At 40.2% G+C, this 20,309-nt stretch overlaps 1 protein-coding gene across 4 annotated transcripts in view; it reads left to right on the top strand.

Moving 5' to 3' along the window:
• The window catches only part of MID1 (midline 1), a 337,134-nt gene extending 317,152 nt beyond the window's left edge, over positions 1-19,982 (top strand). For all 4 annotated transcript variants that reach the window (XM_012656825.1, XM_012656826.1, XM_012656823.1 and 1 more), the window contains exons 8-10: positions 6,729-6,890; positions 11,170-11,377; positions 15,855-19,982. In XM_012656825.1, coding sequence (XP_012512279.1) covers positions 6,729-6,890; positions 11,170-11,377; positions 15,855-16,203 — 719 coding nt within the window. In that variant the 3' untranslated portion in view covers positions 16,204-19,982. The remainder of the gene's footprint in view (positions 1-6,728; positions 6,891-11,169; positions 11,378-15,854) is intronic.
• The last annotated feature ends 327 nt before the right edge of the window (positions 19,983-20,309 follow it).

Here is a 20,309-nt window from a genome sequence, read left to right as displayed (position 1 = left end):
CCAAGGGCAGTTTTGCTCCCCATTGGACATTTGGCAATGTCTGGGGACATTTTCGGTTTTCAAAACCTGGGAAGAGGGTGCTATTGGCATCTAGTGGGTAGAGGACAGGGGTGATGGAAAACATCCCACAATGCACAGGAAATCTCCAACAACAAAGAACTATCTGGACCAAAATGTCAGCAGTGTCAAGGTTGAGAAACCCTGATTTAATGCAAGGTAAGCATGTAACATCTACATGATAACATGCAAAATACTGAGCCCATAACACACTGACCCACACACTACTATACCATATAGCATGGAAGAGAAAACATAACAAAAAGAAGGGAATATAATTAACCTCTTTTTGTCTTCACTTAAGGAATTATTTTCTCAATGTTGTGTGATGAATATTACTGACATATTGGGTAAACTGAACCAGGGATTGTGTCAAATTTGAAGAAGATAAAATTCAAAAGATGGTCAGAAATTCCAAGATAATCAGAGAAAAGGAGTGTGTGAAGATTGAGAAGAGCAGGTAGAAAATGGAGGCATGATTCATTGCAAAACACCAAGAGAATGTTCTCTGAAAACACATAGAGGACTGATGGAAGCAATGTCTGTTGATCAGTGAATAGTCTAACTAGAGAAAGAAAATATTTGGTGTCATTTTATACCAACACTGGTTCTTGGCCCATGTGAGAAATGTTATATCTCTCTGAAATCATTTTTTGCTTGATTCACGAAAAATTATAACAGTTTTCCATGGCTGTGAAACAAATTTCCAAAACTTCGCAGTTTTAAACAACACCCATTTGTTATTTTAGTTTCCATGGGTCAGGATTCTGGGCACAGTTGAGCTGAGTTCTCTTCTTAGAGTCTTGCAAGGCTGAAATCAAGGTTTTGGTTGGGCAGCAATCTCATCTGGAGGCTCAACTAAGGAAGAATCTACTTCCTAGCTCCCTCAGTTTGTTGGCAGAATTTGTTTCGTTATGGTTGTGGAATTCGTGGCAGCTTGCTTCTTCAGAGCTAGCAAGAGGGAGAGAGAGAGTCTGCTACTTCACTTCTAAACAGGCCTTTAAAGGGCTTGCTTGATTAGGTTAGACCACTCCCCACCACCGAATAATCTCCCTTTTGATTAACTCCGAATCAGCTGATTAGGGACTTTTATTACATCTGCAAACTCCCTTTGCCTTCACCTTTGCCATATAATGTAGCATAATCACGGGGGTAATAAAGGTGATAGACCTTTGTCCTTTGCCATATTCCGCTGGTTAGAAGCAGGTCCCAGGTCCTGCCTACGCTAAGCAGAGAGGATCACACAAAGTCATGACTACTAGGGAGTGGGAATCCTGAGGGCACCCTAGGGCATGTGCATTACAGATGGTTATGTTTCTCCTGAAATTTCTTGAATCAAATTATCATGGGCATTTGGAGAATACAGATAGCCTTGGCCTGCACTGATGAGACTGAATAGCCAACACCCACAGGACCTAAGTAGCATATAACAACAAACATTTATTGCTCATGCGTCTGGAGTCAGCTGAGGGTCAGCTAGGAGGCCCTGCTGATGTTGGCCCCTGGCATGGCAGGCTGGTAACTGGGGCGACTCAGCTGCTGCACAGCTCTCTCGTCCTCCTGCAAGCTAGCTCAAGTCTGTTCTCCTGGTGATTGCAGAGGTGAAGGTGTAAGGCTAGGCCTGATTATACATGTGCTTTTCCAGCCCCGTCTGTGTCACGTTAGCTGATATGCCATTTGCCAAAGCACATCCCGTGAGTGAGCCCAGAGTGAGGATGAGAAGACTCTCAAAGTCACGTGGCAAAAGAGTGTGGCTACAGGGAAAAGCAAGGAATTGGGCCAGAAGGCAACCTACTTCAGAACCCTAACTCGATACTAGAGCTTCAGCCCATCCCCCAAATGAAAGGAAGGTATTTATTGCTTGAAACTTAGGGATTCTCAGTTGGCTAAACCGTGACTGACTTGATTTCCATGCTATTGGTGTGGAAAGTCATGCCTAAACATGACACATAAATGGAATACGGTATAAGAAGGCCATGCCTAAAGAAATTCAACAAGAGCAAAACTACTAAGTATAATGAACTCAGAACTTTATGTTGGGTGATTCCAGAGAAGGTTGTTTGTTCCCAGAAACCAGTTGCCACAGAAAAATGCAAATGGCTTAATGAAGATTACGAACCTGCCAGAGAGGCTCGTTTTCGCAGGATGGATGGGAAACAGTGAAACTTCTGGTGCTGATCAAACTGGGATACTCTTATTGGGTTGTTTGTATCAGTATTTGTTCATTTCTTTATGCCCATTAAACCAAGATAGTGAAGTCCTGATGCCTACAACATTGATTTGTAACAACAAAAGAATAAATTTAGATAAAATGCTAACCGAGATGCAATCATTTTCAAATTATACATACTTGTACTGACTGAAGGAGACCTGGATTTGAATCACAACTTTGGACCTCACTAGCTCTGTAATCTTGGGCAAATTATGTCATGTTTTGTCATCTGTAAGAAAAGATGTTTAATTATCTTGAGATAATAAAAGTAAAGGTTTTAGCCTTGTGTTTGCCCCAGTGGGACACGTAGGTATTCAAAGTTATTATTCTTACAAAAATATAGACTGTACTCACCTGTCATTGCATTTTAAAAGAAAAGCTGATATTTTATGTCATATGAGAAAAGCCAGTTGTGCAATTTGCCAGAATTATCTACATAATAGCTTTTCACACAATCTTTACGTGAAAGGCTTTCCTTGAATGTTATTAAATAATCTGCCCTATTGGAGGAGTATCCTTTGCAGATGTTTTATTGAATGACAATATCTAATGGTAAAATCTACTGAAAATGAGAAGATGTAATGCTCAAAACCTGGCTGTAGCTCTTTATGTCACTAAGAAATCTTCTGTGTCTAGGTCACGGTTCCTTCACTTGTCATACTAAATTGTGGTTAATTGCCTTCAACTGGCTTTAGTGAAGGAGAATTAGATAATATCTGTGGAACTTTTTTAATCTTACAAAAAGACTCTCACTAATGAAACACATACATATGCAAAATTAATGATATTAAATTTTTATTTTTCATTTTTGTTAATAGGGTTATGACTACAGATGTTAATGAATTGCTTATTAATAACTAGATATGTATTTAATTTTACAATGTTTTCCATGTTTTTTTCCAAAACTACTTTTAATGCCTCATTTAAAATCTTAAATTCGAGGCTTCTCCCAGCCTGTTTTTATTATTAGCAAAAATCAAAGGCTGCATTTTTTCAAGCCTTAATGGCAAAGTATTAATAGTTATCTGTATTTTAGTCGTTTCAAAAACATTCATGAAAGTTATCAAACGTATACTATTTTTATAGAGAAGGAAGAAAAGAATATTCACCTCTGTCCAATCTACTGGAAGAGACAAAGGATGTTCGAAGCCAGTATGCATCCTCTCCGAAGTGTCCACGTTGTGTGATGTTTTTACACAGAATGGTTTGCAGCAAGATGACAGTTGCCATACAAGGCTCTAAAATCCCAAATGTAATTAAGATCTTATAATGAGCCACATCATGTAGGGAAATGCTTCTGACCCGTTGTGAATGAAAAAAAATGTACAAAATCGAAAAACTCAATTAGGGTTCATTCTAGACTAATTATCTTCCAAGTTCCATTGTTGTTTTAATATTTCAAGCTGAGTTGGAAGAGGTGAATGTTGGAATACCCTCAAAGATGATTGAAAATGAGTTTGGAGAAAAGTAAAGTTTTAGTCAGGATGGTTATGTGGGTGTTTCATAAAGAGATGAATAAAATCTGGTCAACAGTCCTAACACAGTGGGGTATCAAGGCCGAGAAGTCTTGCTTAAGCAAACTCGGCACTCAGCACCATATGCAAGAAGTTAGGTGGTGCTGGCATGAGACCAACACCAGTAACACAATAATGGTGCACTCCAAGTCACCCCACTTACTCCAGCCCCCAAAAGAAAATTGTCAATGTTGCTTTCTTACATTTTTAACCAACTTCTCAATTATTGCCCTGGCAATAGTAATAATGTAAAGGTAAACTCAAACAGTAATAGTTGTAAGTATTCATGAAAGTAGATTGTCCCAGTGTAAAGATAACCAATAAAATTTTACTACTACGTAAACATTTTGTTCTTTCAGTATTCAAGGAAGAAATTAGTGACCTCTTCAAAATAATCAGGATAGGAAGAGTCCCTTTTTTGTTTGGAAATGGTTTCTGAAACATTAAATCTTTGTTGGGTTAAGACTTTGGATTGTAGGCCAAGTTGCAGTTTGCAGCAATTTCAGACATCTGCTTTATGATGTTGCTGAAAGCATTCCCCCACCACATTAAACCCAGTTTTGGGTTGTATAGTGATGTAAAGTTTATTGAAACATTTTTACATTTGCTTTCTTTGACCACAATAGTCATTTTACTGTAATGTATGCAATTAAACAGGAACAGTGTAAAAGCAGTGAAATTGATGGGATTCTCATTTGAATCTACTGAATGCTGTTATTGTTTTCATTTGTGCCTGACTGCTATTGACAAAGATCTAGGAATATGAGTATATTATCCTAGGCAATAGAAAAGCTATTTTTTTTGTTTTATTGCTATTGTAATATTATTATTAAATACCCGAAGAGAGTTATTGGCCTCTTGGGGCCCAGAACTCAGAGTTCAAAATGACCCTTCTTTGATCAGATCAAAATCTAATATTTGGCTGTGGCAGTATCCAGAAGTAGAGAGTTTATTATAGCTCTGTCCAAGGACAAGCTAAGGTGAGGAAGGATCAAAAGGGATATATAGTAGGGAGAGTCCCATGTCACTAAACTACTTGTGGATGTTTTCCTGGGTCTGATACAAATGAGAATTCGTAGGAGAATGGAGGGCTAAGAATTAGAGAAAATCAGGGGACGAGGAATGGCTGGTGCCTCTAGTTGCTCTACTGAATCTCAAAACACAAACACACACGTGCTCAAACTTTTCTGTGAGTTTCAACTTTTTTGGTTTTTTGAGACAGAGTCTTGCTCTGTCACCCTGGCTAGAGTGTCGTGGCATCATCCTAGCTCACAGCAACATCAAACTCCTGGGTTCATGTGAGCCTCCTGCCTCAGCCTCCTGAGTAGCTGGGACTTCAGGCATGTGCCACTGTGCCTGGCCATGAGTCTCAACTTATTTCCTTGCTTTCACCTGGCTCTTTCAAATCTCACAGTCCTCTGGTGAAAATGTTCACAGGTGAAAATGAAAAGAGGCAACAGAAAATTCACAAGGCCAAATATATATACATATACATTTTTTTAAGATTCACTGAAGAGTACCTGAAAATACTATGCACCCAAGATAGAAATCATATGAGGTGAATTTTCACAATTGACAAAATACTTTTAAGTTCTTCTCAACTGTGAGAATATCATGAATAATTAACTGAAAAGTTGGAGAAAGTATTCAGTAGGAATCAAAGATAGACTGGAGGGGGCTGTGACTATCTTGAAATGCTATGCAAATATTTGTGGTTTGGTGTGTATATGCATTTGTGAATTTCTTTCTACAGAAAAGTTTTATTAGATTCTTAAAGAGGTGAGACCCAAAAAAGGTTAAGAAAGTGTTTCTTGAGAGTCTGAGAAGGTATAAGTTGCCTCAGGATCAAAGGAACTAACCCTTTGACTTGCAAATCAACTGAGAGGGAAGGAGTGGGGAGGTGAGCCTGGTCCCTCAGGAAGTGGAGGGGCCCAGCCCTCTCCCAGGGACTGGTGAAGGAAATTCAACAGTCAGGAAACTTCATGACAACCCAGTCACCAGGGGGCTGGAAAAAGGTGCTTTTGGAGTGGAGATTGATGGGTGGAAAGAGGAGAGAGCAGAGTTGGACCTGATACCAAAAAGATGTTTTCAGCATCAGCCAGCTGCAAAACAAAATGGGCTTCCTTTTTTCCTACATGTTCTTCCAAGCATCGTAAATCCTCAGCCTGCTCCTCAACCCACATCCTGTGGAATGCAGCCAGGGCAGCAGCCCCACTCCACTCTGAAACCAGCCATCAAAGGGATGCAGCTGGTCAGAAATCCCTGTGGATGCTTTCCCAAGATCTGCACTAGACCCTGAGCTGCCCAGAGGTGCTGCTGCTCCAGGGTTCTCTTAGGAATATATTTTCTCTATCAGTTAGCTACAGCCATACTAATACAGGATCACAAACAAGCCTGATGATCATTTTTCTTAGCTCCCCGTCACAGGTTGGTTGGGGTTGGCTGATCTCTACTCGGCTGGCTCTTGCATTGGCCCGGCATTGGCTGGGTGGTAAAGCTGTTCCCTATGTGTCAGCTGGTTGGGATGATCAGACTATCCCACAAATGTTTTCCCCATGGCAATGGCAGAGACACAGGAGGTCAAGAGAAACCCTCGAGCCCTTGTAATGCCTACTCTTGCAACTGGCACATTGTCATTTTTAGCCTCATCCTATTGGCCAAAGCAAGTCACGTGACCAAATGCAAAGCACGTAACAGGAAAATATACCCCACTTCTTTAGAGGGAGCACCTGCAAATTCGCTTAGGCCTGGATACAGGGCAGGATGAAGAATTGGAGGCAAAAATGCAATCTGCCACACGTGTTAGTGAAGTCAGTTCCTCATATATGACTGCCATGACAAAGCACTCCACTTTCCCGCTGTAACAGTTCAAATAAACTGAAATTATGCAAACATTGCCCTGTGCTTGTGCCAAAGAACTGCACTATGTCTGGTTGGCTTTGCAGGTCTGTGTAACTCAGCCGATAGCTGGATGATTGTGCCCAACATCAAGCAGAACCACTACACAGTGCATGGTCTGCAGAGTGGCACCAAGTACATCTTCATGGTCAAGGCCATCAACCAGGCAGGCAGCCGCAGCAGTGAGCCTGGGAAGCTGAAGACAAACAGTAAGTGCTGTGAACTCAGCGGAGCTGTCATGTCTCATCTGCTGTCCTTTCAGCTGACTCTGTCCCCCTTTCTTTTCCTTTTCTCTGTCTCAGGCATTACTGACAGCCTCACAAAGCAAATATAGAGCCAGTGTGGAATAGTGGAATTTGCATCAGATACCCCTAGGTTCCAAAACTGACTCTACTCCTTCACGGCCATGAGGCCGTGGATCTCTGTGTACTTCTGTCTTCTCATTTTTTAAATAAATAATCCTGGAGGGGTTCTAGTGAGAAATAGAATATGTATATATAAAACCTAACACACAGTAGAGGCTCTGTAAATGGCAGGTAGTATTGTTTTCCATAGCAGAAAAGCAAATCAATAACTATTCAGACATTCTTTTACTCCAGAGAACTGTCTGGGATGGTAGTTCTTGGTCAGGGGCAGTCTGCCCCCCCGGGGGGCATTTAGCAAGGTCTGGAGAGATTTGGGGTTGTCACAACTGAGGTGGATGCTACTAGCATCTAGTGGGTAGAGGCCAGGGATGCTGGAAAACATCCCACAACACCCAGGACAGCCCCCCACAGAGAACAATATGCTTCATGGTACCATTGTCTCCCTCTGTCTCTGCCCATATTCTTTTTGTGTTATCCTCCCTTCCTTCTTTACATCTTTTTTATCCAGAAATATGTTATATAACACAGTGTTTCTTTGCATAAGGCCTCCCAAGAGGAAGCAAATTGGACTGTGTCGATATGTGCCATGTTGTGGGGTTACCAGCCAGTCAACAGAAACAGTTAACTGCTTTTCCAGAGGAACCCTCACTTAGCCCATTTCCCTGGTTTCCCAATTACAGGGTATGTGGAGGAACAGCAAAGCGGTGTAAAGAGAGCCCTGCTTAAGGATGAGAAGACTGAGGCTCTGCCACTTGGTACCCATGTGCCATGTGGCTAGTTTCTTCATATTTTTTTAAATTAACTTTTTATTTTGGAATAATTGTAGATTTACAGAAAATCTATAGATAATACAGAGTTCTGTATACCTTTCTCCCAGTTTAACCTAATGTTAACGTCTTATGTAACCTTGGTACATTTGTCACAACTAAGAAATTAACATTGGTACATTACTTTTAACTAAACTCCAGGTTTTATTCAGGTTTTACCAATTTTTCACTAACATTCTTTTCTTGTTCCAGGATCCAATCCTGGATCGCATGCCACACTTAGTGTTTCTTCACTTTTAAAATGGGAATATTTTAGTTTCATTTATGAGTTGTCACAAAGACAAGCTCAAAATAATTCTAAGTACATAAGAAAATATAACATGACATGTTTCTTTATAACCATACAACAAATGGCACAATACCTATGAACACTCAGATCAGCACTTTCTGATTTGCCTTTGAACGTGTATTTGTTCCTTCAAAAAATGTTTGAGCACTTATTGTGTTTGGGATGCTATACGAGATGCTGAGGATACTAGGAACATCTTTAAGTCCCTAAGGTGTGCTTCTCTCAAAATGTTCATAGACTATTGGGGAATAATGTACATTAATCCTTAATTATCATTCAGTTGTGACGTCTACAATAGGAGTAACCATGAGAGGTGCTGGCTTTCCAACGGGGTGCCCAGCACCGTCTTGGGAGGCTTTCCAAGGTGAGTTAAGATCAGGGGATGTGAGGAGGAGGCAGTGTTCCATGCAGAGGGAATAGCATGTGCAAAAAGCGCACAGATAAGAAGAATACATTTGCAGAACAGAAAATGGATCAGTGTGATTAAAGTATCTTAGGTCGGGAGGATGGGCAAGCCAGAAAGCTAAAGACAAGAACCGGATTGTGAAGCCCTCTTGGGCCACGCCAGAGAGTTTCTTCAGATGGCAATGACTGGTGGAGGAAAGATCAAAGACTTTAAATAAGAAAGGCAGGATGAGAATTTCCACTACATAAAGCTCTCTTGTGCTATGATATAGTGAGTGGGTTACAAAGATGGGAGATTGGCAGCTGTCAAAGTGCTAAGGGATCATTAAAAGAGTTGGTCATGCAGGTAAACAGGGGCCTGAATAGAGTGGTACCCTATACAGATATTATAATGAATTGAATTGCCTAGTAAGGGCCGGGCACAGTGGGTGGCTCATGCCTGTAATCCTAGCACCCTGGGAGGCTGAGGCAGGAGGATCGCTTGAGCCCCGGAGTTTGAGGTTGCAGTGAGCTAGGCTAATGCCATGGCACTCTAGCCCAGGTGACAGAGCAAGTCTCCATCTCAAAAAAAAAAAAAGAATTTCTTAGTAAAGTAAGCCATTAATTTCTTCTCTTAGCTAAGTTGTCCTTATTGAAGCAAAAGCTGTAAATTTGGGCAGAGTGGTCCATTTGGGAAACACGTGTGAGGCACAGGCAGAATTTGCTCACCGAGAATGCAAGATCCTGCTCGGTGAGTGCATGGCTAAGGGTGTGAACCAAGGCAGGCAAGATGTTGGAGGCAGTATCTCGCCATCACAAGGCCAGTCTTTCCAGTAGCTACAGCATTCCGATATCCCTCCCTGGAAGGAGGCCGAGCAGAACTTGGCCTTCATTATAAATGATGGATGCCATTATGGAATTTCTTCCTGCTCTGCCCATTAGTATCCAATTATTTTTACTCACGTTCTACCTTCCACCTTTAAAAATTGAAGAAGTATTTTAAGCAAAGCTATCTTCGTACTCTTCTTGTCTTAGTTTGTAGTTTATCCCTAATAGTTGCTGGCATGATCATTCCCAAGGACTTTTTTTTTTTTACAAGTCAAAATTTAAATTATATAGTGTAATCCAGTAGGTCTTATAGCTTCTGAGAATACCTGCTCCCTGCTCAGGACTTGAGGGTTTTCTCAGCTCCCCCTTTTAAGCTTTTCTTTCATATGGACAGAAATCTAAAACAATGACCAGAAAACTGTAACTCAAGGGCCAAAACTGGCTGCCTGTTTTTGTAAATAAAGTTTTATTGGCATATAGTCACACCCATTTGTTTACTTATTGTCTGTGGCTGCTTCCTCGAGACAGTAGCAGAGTTCAATAGTCACAAAAGAGACCACATGACCTGCAGAGGTAAAAATATTTACTATAGTTGCCCTTTGCAAAAAAAAAAAAAAATGTGCATTAGTCCCTGACCTAAAAGAAAGAATTTTAGAGGTGCTAGTGTTGCTTTTGTGTCCAAAAGGCAAATGGAAATCCTTTGGCCTACTCACATGTGACAAAATGCACACAGCCTCATGCTCACTCAGCCAGCATCATGAATGGCCATAATCAACTCTACCAAACTTGCCCCTGTGATTGCCTCAGAGCTGTATACTGGGAAGATGGGATCTGCCCACTGCAACACTGGCCATGGAGTTTGGACACCGTGGTGTTTGCATCAGGTTGTAACTCATTTCCTGCCTTTAAATGCCTTGTTCCCAAAGTGGTGTTGAACGACAGGCAGTACTCCAAACCAATATTGAATTTTCAGAGAAGTAACAACTATGACAAAATGTCCAGGTGTGACTCTGCCAAGATTTTTTTAATGGTTCAATCTTCAAAATACAAATGTGCGTGATGAAATAGAGAGGGCTTTTTATAAATAAACTGAGGAGTAGAAAACCCAGGCATTGCTATCACATTTTTCTATCCTGATTTTGTGGGCTGAAAATTTTACAGTCATTCTGAGCTCATAAGAGTAATGCTTTAATTTTTAACACATATTCTATATGTGAAGACCTGAAATCTTGATTTGTTTGGTTTCAGGGCTGAAGTCTATTGAGCATGAATGCATTTTAAGCTGGATTGAATATGGTAATGGTTGAAAATGAAGTCCTCATTCCTCCTTTTTGAGATACTCTCCAGCCAATATGTACCTGTGCTGCTTGTACACAGCTGAAATCCACAAAGATAGCTTATACCATGTGTTCTGGTTAATCCTTGTCCATGCTGTTATTGAATAATCAGCACAGCACTGCTGGATTCCTATCTGGGAACTGAGAGAATGAAAGATCATGAAGACAGGGACATGTTCTTATTTGCTCTTAATGTGCTTACACATCACTCTTACTGCCTGCTACACTTTACGTAGAGTTGCTGCTCCCTATTATATTTTCAATATCATGAAAGCAAATGTCTTTGAAAGTTGTTTATAAAGTTTAAATTGCTGTTAAAATATAAGATACCTCTTTGTGATAGGAGGGCTGGCTTGTTCCTACCTTTTAAATCTAATTATGAAAATATGCTATTGGTTATATTAAACAGTCCTCTTCCTCTTCCTTTTCCTCTTTTTGTTCTGTGAACTTGTTTCCAGGTCAACCATTTAAACTGGATCCCAAATCTGCTCATCGAAAACTGAAGGTGTCCCATGATAACTTGACAGTAGAACGTGATGAGTCATCATCCAAAAAGAGTCACACGCCTGAACGCTTCACCAGCCAAGGGAGCTACGGAGTAGCTGGAAATGTGTTTATTGATAGTGGCCGGCATTATTGGGAAGTGGTCATAAGTGGAAGCACATGGTAGGCAACTTACATCTATTGTCCTCCAGTTATACAAAGGCACATCTCATTGTATACTTTGTCAGAGCATCAAACCATACCAGGATCCATCTTGAATAAAATGTAGAAAAGCTGTATCAGTCAGCTATTGCTAGGATAATGCTGCATAACAAACACCCCAAAACTCAGCAGCTTCAAACAACAACCATTTATTATTGCTCATTAACACACTAACACCCTCATCTGTAGGTTAGCTCATGAAAATTATAGAGTTCTGGTCCCTGGAAGAGCTATAGTATGCCAACACTGCTGTTTCATGCCTTAAAGCATGGGACTACGGCCCCTGAGCCAAACCTGGCCCACTACCTGATTTTGTAAATAAAGTTTTATGGGGATACAATCAGGCCCATTCATTTACATCATATTGTCCATGGCTGCCTTTGAGCCCTAACAGTAGGTTAAGTAGTTAAGACTGAAGCATATGGTCCACAAAGCTGAAAATGCTTACTTTCTGGCCCTTTAGAGAAAAAATTTGCCATTTCCTGCTTTAAAATGTTACTCTTCATCATTTTGCAAAACTAATTTCTGTTGACCTGTATGTTTTGTGATTCTAGACTAGGCCAATTAGTGCAAATAGCTGAGGGCTGAGGGGCTGAGGGTGAAGCAGTGATTACAGGCTGGGAATAATTTCAAAAGGTCTGTTCGATCCAGCCTAGTGACTTCAGTCCACTGAGTTTTCTAAGACTAAGGGCAAAGGTCAGGATGTGATTACACTAGAATTAGTTGACCTTGTGAAGTTAGCCTTGCCTAATCCATAGCCACAAACTGCACCCCTTCCTTTGGCCTTCTGTCTCACAAATGCCTGCTTGCAATTGATCAAAAAGGGAGCTATTTTATTTTGATTTAACAAGCCCTCATATAGCACAACTATGTGCTTGGGATTGGTCTAAGCATTTTATAGATATTAAGTCATTTATTCATCATAACAGCCCTACAAAAGTAGGTGTTAATATTGGCCCGTTTTACAGATGAAATGACTGAGGTACATGCCCAACATCACAAGATCACAAAGCTCACGGGTGGCAGAGTCAGGAAGTCTGCAAACAGGGGTCAAGCTTTTAACCAAGAGTCTACAAATGTTATCTGAAAAGGGCCAGAGAGTCGATATTTCTGGTTTTGCATGCCAAGTGATTTTTGTCACAAGTACTCAACTCTGTCATTGTAGTGGGAAAGCAGCCACAGACAATACCTACACAAATGGGCATGGCTATGTTCCAATAAAACTTCATTTACGAAAATAGGCAGAGGGCCAGAGTTGGCCCTTCAGTGGTAGTGTGCTGATCCTTGCTCTTAACCACCATGTTGTGCTGCTATTCACAAAAGGGTGATATATTTTTGAAAAGTTATAATTACTCTTTAGGGCTTATAGTAGTGTACTTAACGAGTGATAGTTTAACCCTTGCTTTAAAAATAAAACCAACATTCAAAACTGCATAATCTCAAGATGTAAGTATTGTAACAGTGTTTCTTTGATATAAGCATGATAAAACACTTTATATTTATTTTTAAAAACCTTTCAATTCAAATCTATGCAAATAATGATATGTGTCTAAGTCCCTTATATCGTAGGCACAAATTAACCAAAACTTAAGAAGTGAAATTGGAAGCCTGGGTGTCCCATCTCTCCCAATAATGGTACATACTATATTGGCTGAGCGAGTAGGTTTTCCACAGTTGTCATTCTCACGATTCTCTTTGCCCAGAACATTTTTCTCTTCCAATATGCTGCCAGAAGATGGGGGACAAATCCTTCACCCCACTAATCTCTGGGCTAGATTGGCATTTGCAATTTTTAGCTGCCATGGGGCAAGATAAAAGCACAAAGGAAAACAATGAATGCAGGTGCAAAAAAGCAAATGTTTCTAGCTAATTAATGTGCTATATTAATCTGGGATAGAATCCAGGCTCTAAATGATTACTAACCTATTAATAATTAGTTATGATAAATGATACCTGATCATTATGATCTCATTGCCATTGATGAATAGTGCAGGAAATTCTACCAGACCACTTCAGTTATACAAACACAGATCAGCATTTCTTTGAAAACACCCTCCAGATGTCAAAACTAACTCATGAGGGGGAAAAGAAATTCTTAAATTAATTGCCACACTTTGGATCCTTACAAACCTGTTTGTGTCCGTTTCAGAAAATCCTCACGTAAAAAGTCATTTCACATTTCCTGGGAGGTATTAGCAAGGAAAGGGTGCCCCCTGAGATTAAATGCCTGTGATACCTTGATTTGCGACAGCTAATGACACATATATTTTCTGGTGAAATATCTTCCTGACTTTAAATTAATGTGTATGTTATGATCTGAGCAATGGGGCATGTTAACATTGCTCAGAGAAACATAATTTTTATACTTTTTGAATTCTCTATGTCTCACTGTGTAACTTAATGGAACATTACATTCTACCTGCACTTTTCAAGCGCTATGGAAATATGTACATAGTTTCACAGATTAATGATAATATAATGGTATTTTCCTTTGTTTAATGGACTATACCCTTGGTTATTTTCTTACTTTCTAATGCTGCTAATGTGCACCTAGTGTTTTGTGAAATGGTGTTAACTTAACAAGTGATAATGGGCTCATGCAAAGATTACCAGACCAGAAGGGGAGGGTGCAGCATGAGATTCTGAATTTTGCTCCTAATTTTAACCTTATCTGTGTTCCCATTTACTAAATGAAGTCATCCATACCTGATGCAGCTATTTCACAGGGTTCAATTAACGTTCAAATGGGAAATAAACATCAAAGTTTTTTAATAAAAAATAAAAATGATATGTGGCAATAAGAAGGAAACAGTACAGATGTGGTTATTTTGTGATGCAAATTGCAGGTTCCAAATTATCTGAAAAATAGAAATTGTGTCTGCCAGGGCACAGAGAACATCTTTGGCAGAGATACCAAAAATTGCGAAACGAAAACTTTCCCAAGTACATCAGTTAGGGTCTGGCAGACAAATAGAAAACAGTGAGGTACTCAAGGTACTCTGCGGAGGAAGGGAACCAGAAGCTTACAGTCCCCTCGGGAAGGCTAGGGGGGAGCACATGTCAGGGACTATGCCGCGCTAGTTCCTGGAGCAAAGCTGCCCACAGCACAGAGGCAAGTGTACCTAGGAGCTCGTCCGGAAGCTCCCACAAACCTCACATCTACTGTCTACCATCAGAAAAGGTGTTTCCACTCCTGTTAGAACTTCTGGATCTTGTGCAAAGGCATCACGATAGCAGAACCTGACCCAGACTTCTCCAGGAAAGGGGATTCTCCCCGTAAACAGGGGAGGATTGACGGGAGATGCGTTGATGACAGACAGGCTGGCACACTGGGCTTCATGGAGTATCAATTCTATCCTTTCTTTGAATTTAATGATGATGCATTAATTTTTTTTCTTAGCACACTGCTCTTAAAGTGATTGTATTTTAAATCCAATGTGATTTTTTTAAAGAATGTCATTTTATCAAAGACCAACGAAATTTTTCTCTCTGCATTGGGTAATGTACCACATGTCAATATCCAGTTAGACTGGTTTCTGCTATAACATATTAAAAGTTGAACTGTGAGTCATTCACTCTTTATTAAGAGTGATGGGTTTGCTTATCTGATTCTGGCATGTATTGTTAATGTGTAATCAGGCAATAATAATAAAATAACAGTTACTGAATATTACATAGCAGGCTCTGTACCCAAGATTTAACATGTAGTCTCTCCTGTACTCCTTAAAATAACCCTGGAAGATATCATTGTCCCTGTGTTACAAATGAGAAAACTGAGGCTGAATAATGACAAGGGACTTAACCCCACAAATGGAAATCATACTTATTGCTTTGGCAAAATGCATTTAAGGTCACGAAAAATGACAGACCTGGTGTCAAGTGAAAAATTAAAAGAAAGTCAAAAGGAAAAGTCTAGGGCTGTGCTGTCCAATATGGTAACCATGAGCCACATGTGGCTATTTAAATAATTTAACTTAATTAAAATTAAATAAGTTTGAAGTTTAGTTCCCCAGTCTCACCAGCCACAGTAAGTGCCCAGTAGCCAATGTGGCCTGTGGCCACCATATTGGCTGTGAGAACATTTCAATCATTGCAGAAAGTTCTATTGGTCCGCGCTGGTCTATAGACTCCATTGTGTAGATCTTTATGAAGGTGGGGGGAAAGGCAGCAAAACACAAAGTTCAAATTCTTCCATAGTGTTTGAGCTGAAAACAGGAATGTGGGTAAATACAATGTTTCCTTTCCACCCGTGATATATTTGGGAGGGAAGGAGATGGGGAGCACAGGTGTTGGGGGTCTTGCCAAGCTTTCGCTTAAAGAAAATGAACAGAGACAATAGGCAGTTATGTTTTCATGACCCCTGAGGACCATAGAACAGATTTAACATGGATGTGCAGCGTGGCTCATTGTTTTTGTCCTTGCTATTTTGTTTCTGCAGGTATGCCATTGGCCTTGCTTATAAATCGGCCCCAAAGCACGAGTGGATTGGGAAGAACTCTGCCTCCTGGGCGCTCTGCCGCTGCAACAATACCTGGGTGGTGAGACACAATAGCAAGGAAATCCCCATCGAACCAGCCCCTCACCTGCGACGCGTTGGCATCCTGCTGGACTATGACAATGGCTCTGTCGCCTTTTACGATGCTTTGAACTCCATCCACCTCTACACCTTCGAGGTCGCCTTTGCGCAGCCCGTGTGCCCCACCTTTACCGTGTGGAACAAGTGTTTGACGATTATAACTGGGCTTCCTATCCCAGACCATTTGGACTGCACAGAGCAGCTGCCGTGAGCATCTGGCCACATGAGCTGCTTTCTGGGGAACAGAAAAGTTGAGGCCACTAGTTAGGGGACTGAGAAAGCACAGGCTTCAAGAGTGTTGTTAAATGTCACCAAAAAGTGTCCAGAAATCAGCTAAGATAGGGCTCGAGACAGGAGATTCCTCTCCTTTTACTGTGTTTTGTATTAAGTACAGGCTTTAATAATTTCTTTAATTTTTTGTATTTAGAGGAAAATCTATAGATTATTTATAAGAGAAACATAATCAGGATTACAACTCTTAGGAACTATTTGGTTTTGCACATGAAGAGGCCCATAAGTTTGCCAGCTATTTACAACCTTTATTTCATCACAGTCTATGGGCTTGCAAAAGAAAAAAAAATCTTTTGTAGTTTTGTATGTTTATTCACCTTCTCACATAATATCTCATACTGACCCCGTGGTAGGTCCTGTCACCTCAACAGTGCATAACAGAGTATGTTTGAACCTAGTAGGAAAGTCAACAGGCTTTCTTACTCCGGTTTAATTTGAAGTGTTCTAACTGTGATGTCAAAAACTTGTATTGGATCAACTAGACTGGAGAGCAAGAGAGAGAACAAAAGAATTGATTTTGGACCTCGGACCTTGCCGTGGCTAAATCTTTAACTACCCTCTGACGGCTGGTGGGATGATGTTGGAAAGAAAGGTTCTGAAACCTTTGGCCACATTTTTCCCTGCTTCTCCCAGGGTTAAGGATTCTGGGAGAACATTAAGAATGAGATTGCAATTGAAAATAGTTATTCTGAATCCTACTGATTATTCAAAACTTCAGGCTGATTTGAGTTTTGTCAGTGGATAGGATTCTGTTTCATGGTATAAAATCTATTTTATCCTTCCTTTTAATAGTTCCTTTAGGCCTGTGAAATTTCTTCACTACATTTAATAGTTGTCCTATTTCCCCCTTTCCCATATCAATTTTCCTTTTATCTCTGGGGCTGAGGAAATAAACATGTTCTGTCACAAAATGCAGCACCATTTTGGATTGATTTTGCTAAGACATCAGCACATAGCCCCAATCACCACTACCGTATCCAAATATGTCACCAAAAAACACTTAATATATATGAGTTGGTAATGACAAGGGACATTGCATAAAGTTCTATTCACCAGCTACATGCCTCTCAAAAGTTATTATAAACAGACCTTTATTAAACATATCTTGAAAGATGTAGACGTCCCTCTATAGTCTAGTATAGTTTACAGTAGAGTTGTAAGACAAGAAAAAAAAAATTGGGGAACCTGCTAATAGAACCTGCTAATAAAATGTCAGATGGGATGGATTTTTTGCATGCTGATCTGACATGTTGTAATGGTTCATGAATTAAGGCTTTCTTGAGTGGTCCTTAGACCAGGACTCTGGCATTGGCTCTACCTTGATGAAGGGTATGACCTTTAAAAATGGTTTTTATTGCTAAAATATTTACTTGGGACACTGGGTCAGCCATTTTGACTGAACAGACTGGTGGATTTAGGCATTGTTTTTAGTGATTTTGTTTTTAACCAAATCAACCAATTGCTTCCCTGAAATAAGTCAACGAACCCGTTGTTTCAGCATCACGTGGCCAAAGCTCATGTGATTGTGAATCCAGACTACCAGGGAGGCCAAGCCAGCTTCCCGTGTCCTTCCGTCCTCTTCCCTGGCAGACACTCTCCTTTTTCTTAACAGATTCTATATATTTACTATATTATTTATACCCAGATGAATATTTTGATAGCTACTTAAGACAATTTCACATCTAAAAGATGGACACCTCAATGAAAAAAAATGTTAATCATTCTCTGGAAACTTTATGGGATTTTTTTTTTTTTTACAATATAAGAACAATGTGTATTTGCCTTCCCTGAATAAACTGAAAGGGTTGTCTCAGTAATTTTTACATACATTTTGAGTAACTGGATAATGGATATTTTAATGCACTTTGTACAGTAACAGGTTAAATAAAAGGGTCTAAAACTCAGCTTCTGAGTTTTTAAAATCATGGTCTCCAGGTACCAATGAACGCTACAGTTTGCCTTATGATGTTAACATAAAACATTTACTAGAAGGACAATATTTCCATGAAAATAATGTTTTCCAATATGAAGAAGTTACTATTCAAATTTTCACTGCAAGCCATTTAGGGTATGTTTTTGGCTATTTTTATAAGGACACAAGAGATTCTGTTATAATTTTGTTGTGGAAGTCTCACTCTTGGCTAACTTAAAAACATTGTGGATAGTAGCAGTTACTATTTACAGGAAAATATGTATATGGTGAAAGGCCACAGTGTTTACTTTAATTACTGTAATGATGTAGAAAGATTTCCATGTGGATTTTTTTTGAAAGTCTAAAAAATATATGCTGTAAACATTTGCTGCAGCGTAACTTTGTATTCTCTTTAAATGAATTGGGATCATGGTATTTTAGGTCCTCATTTCACAGGAAGCATCGCATTACAAGGGCAAAAGAGATGGCAGTGCCAATTAAGTTAATACAACAAAACTGATGCAGCGCCAACCAAGACTGCCAGGTCCGGCATCATGGGTGTGCCCAGAGCCCAGGGTTCAGAAAGGCCCTAAGTGTGGTTTAACGCTCTGCTATTGCTGTCTTGAAATTCTTAATAAATTTTGAGCAAGGGGCCTGCATTTTCACTTTGCACTGGGCCTTGCAAATTATGTAGCCAGTGCTCATAACAGAACCCAGAAACACGGTACCTCTCTTCCTGGCGGATACATATAACGAAACCTGGATCCAAAGCTGAAAGTGGCTGGCTGTATCATTGGAGTAGGAATCTAAATGGTGGATTAAGATAAGGGTGGGCCTGGGTGAAGATTCTTTTTCCAGCTTTAAAAGAAAGTGACTTCAAAAACTGACTGCAAATATTGATGATGGTTTCTGCTGGAGAAGAGGAAACAGCCTGAATACAAACAGGCTTTTTATTCCGGTACTGAAATATAGACCTTAAACTTCCCGAGGACCTGAACTAGCGCCCTCCAGGAACGCCCTCCATCTCAGCTCCACACACATATGCAAATAACTGCAGAGACGCACGCACATATGCTCACATGCATGTGCATTTGGTGTTGGGAAGTTGACGATCTGGTCTACTTTAATAAAATGTAAAAAAGCATACCAAGACAATGATGGGAACGGGAGGATGTTTTTGAAACCAGTGCTTCTCAACCATGGCTCGATTTTGCCCCCCAGGAGACATTTGGCAACGCCTGGAGTCAATTTTGTTCATCACAACCGGGGAAGGGAAGCTACCGGCATCTAGTGGCTAAAGGTCATGGACGCTGTTAAACATCCTACAGGGCACAGCGCAGCCCCACCACAAAGAGTTATCTAGCCCCAAATGTCAATAGTGCCACAGTTTAGAAACTGTTGGTCAGGGATTTTTTAAATGCAAAACTCTCATAAATACCTTTTATTTTTCTGTAATTGATTCAATGCCTGATACACCAACAAAGAAAAGGAGGGGGCACCAATTCAAAACTCTCACTGCAGTGGCTCCTCTACCTGTAAAAATAGTTACAAAAATCTGAAATCTGAAAAGCAATCCAAGCCTGTGTAAATGGGATCGCTGATAAGTATCATAATCCGGATGAGCTTAGTTTGGAAATGGAAAGTTGGTTCTCTTTATGCCACTCCTTGCACCCAGACAAATTCAATCCCTGGTACTTGAGTTACCCTGCCAAGCCCTTAGCCCAGACTATTGTCTTAATTGCTGTTGCTTTCTAGTTTAAAATAAAATCATTTTTGTGACACCAAGATCCTCTATCTCTGCCTGTCTCTGTTGCCTTTTCATCATGTTGTGTTTTCGCAGTTATGATGTTGACAAATATTTATTCAGCTTCTACTGTTTTTCCGTACTACTTTGTGACACATGATCCATTTTCTTTTACACTAGAAACTGTCTCCCATCCACCATCCACCTCTCTCCACTCAAAATATGTTTACTTTATAACGCTCAGAAGAGTTCTCAATATTAAAAACACGATAGAAGAAAACCTATACAGCAGTGGAGACCCAGAACAAGTCTGGGTCTTTGATTTCAGGTCTTTTAGATGGAGTGGGGGATGGTTTGAGCCAAGAACTGG

This window comes from Propithecus coquereli, unplaced genomic scaffold (genome assembly GCF_000956105.1).
Source record: "Propithecus coquereli isolate 6110/MARCELLA unplaced genomic scaffold, Pcoq_1.0 Scaffold52, whole genome shotgun sequence".
In the NCBI taxonomy this organism is placed as follows: Eukaryota; Metazoa; Chordata; class Mammalia; order Primates; family Indriidae; genus Propithecus; species Propithecus coquereli.
The sequence above is the reverse complement of the archived record's forward strand: the minus strand, read 5'-3'. Positions and strand labels throughout refer to the sequence as shown.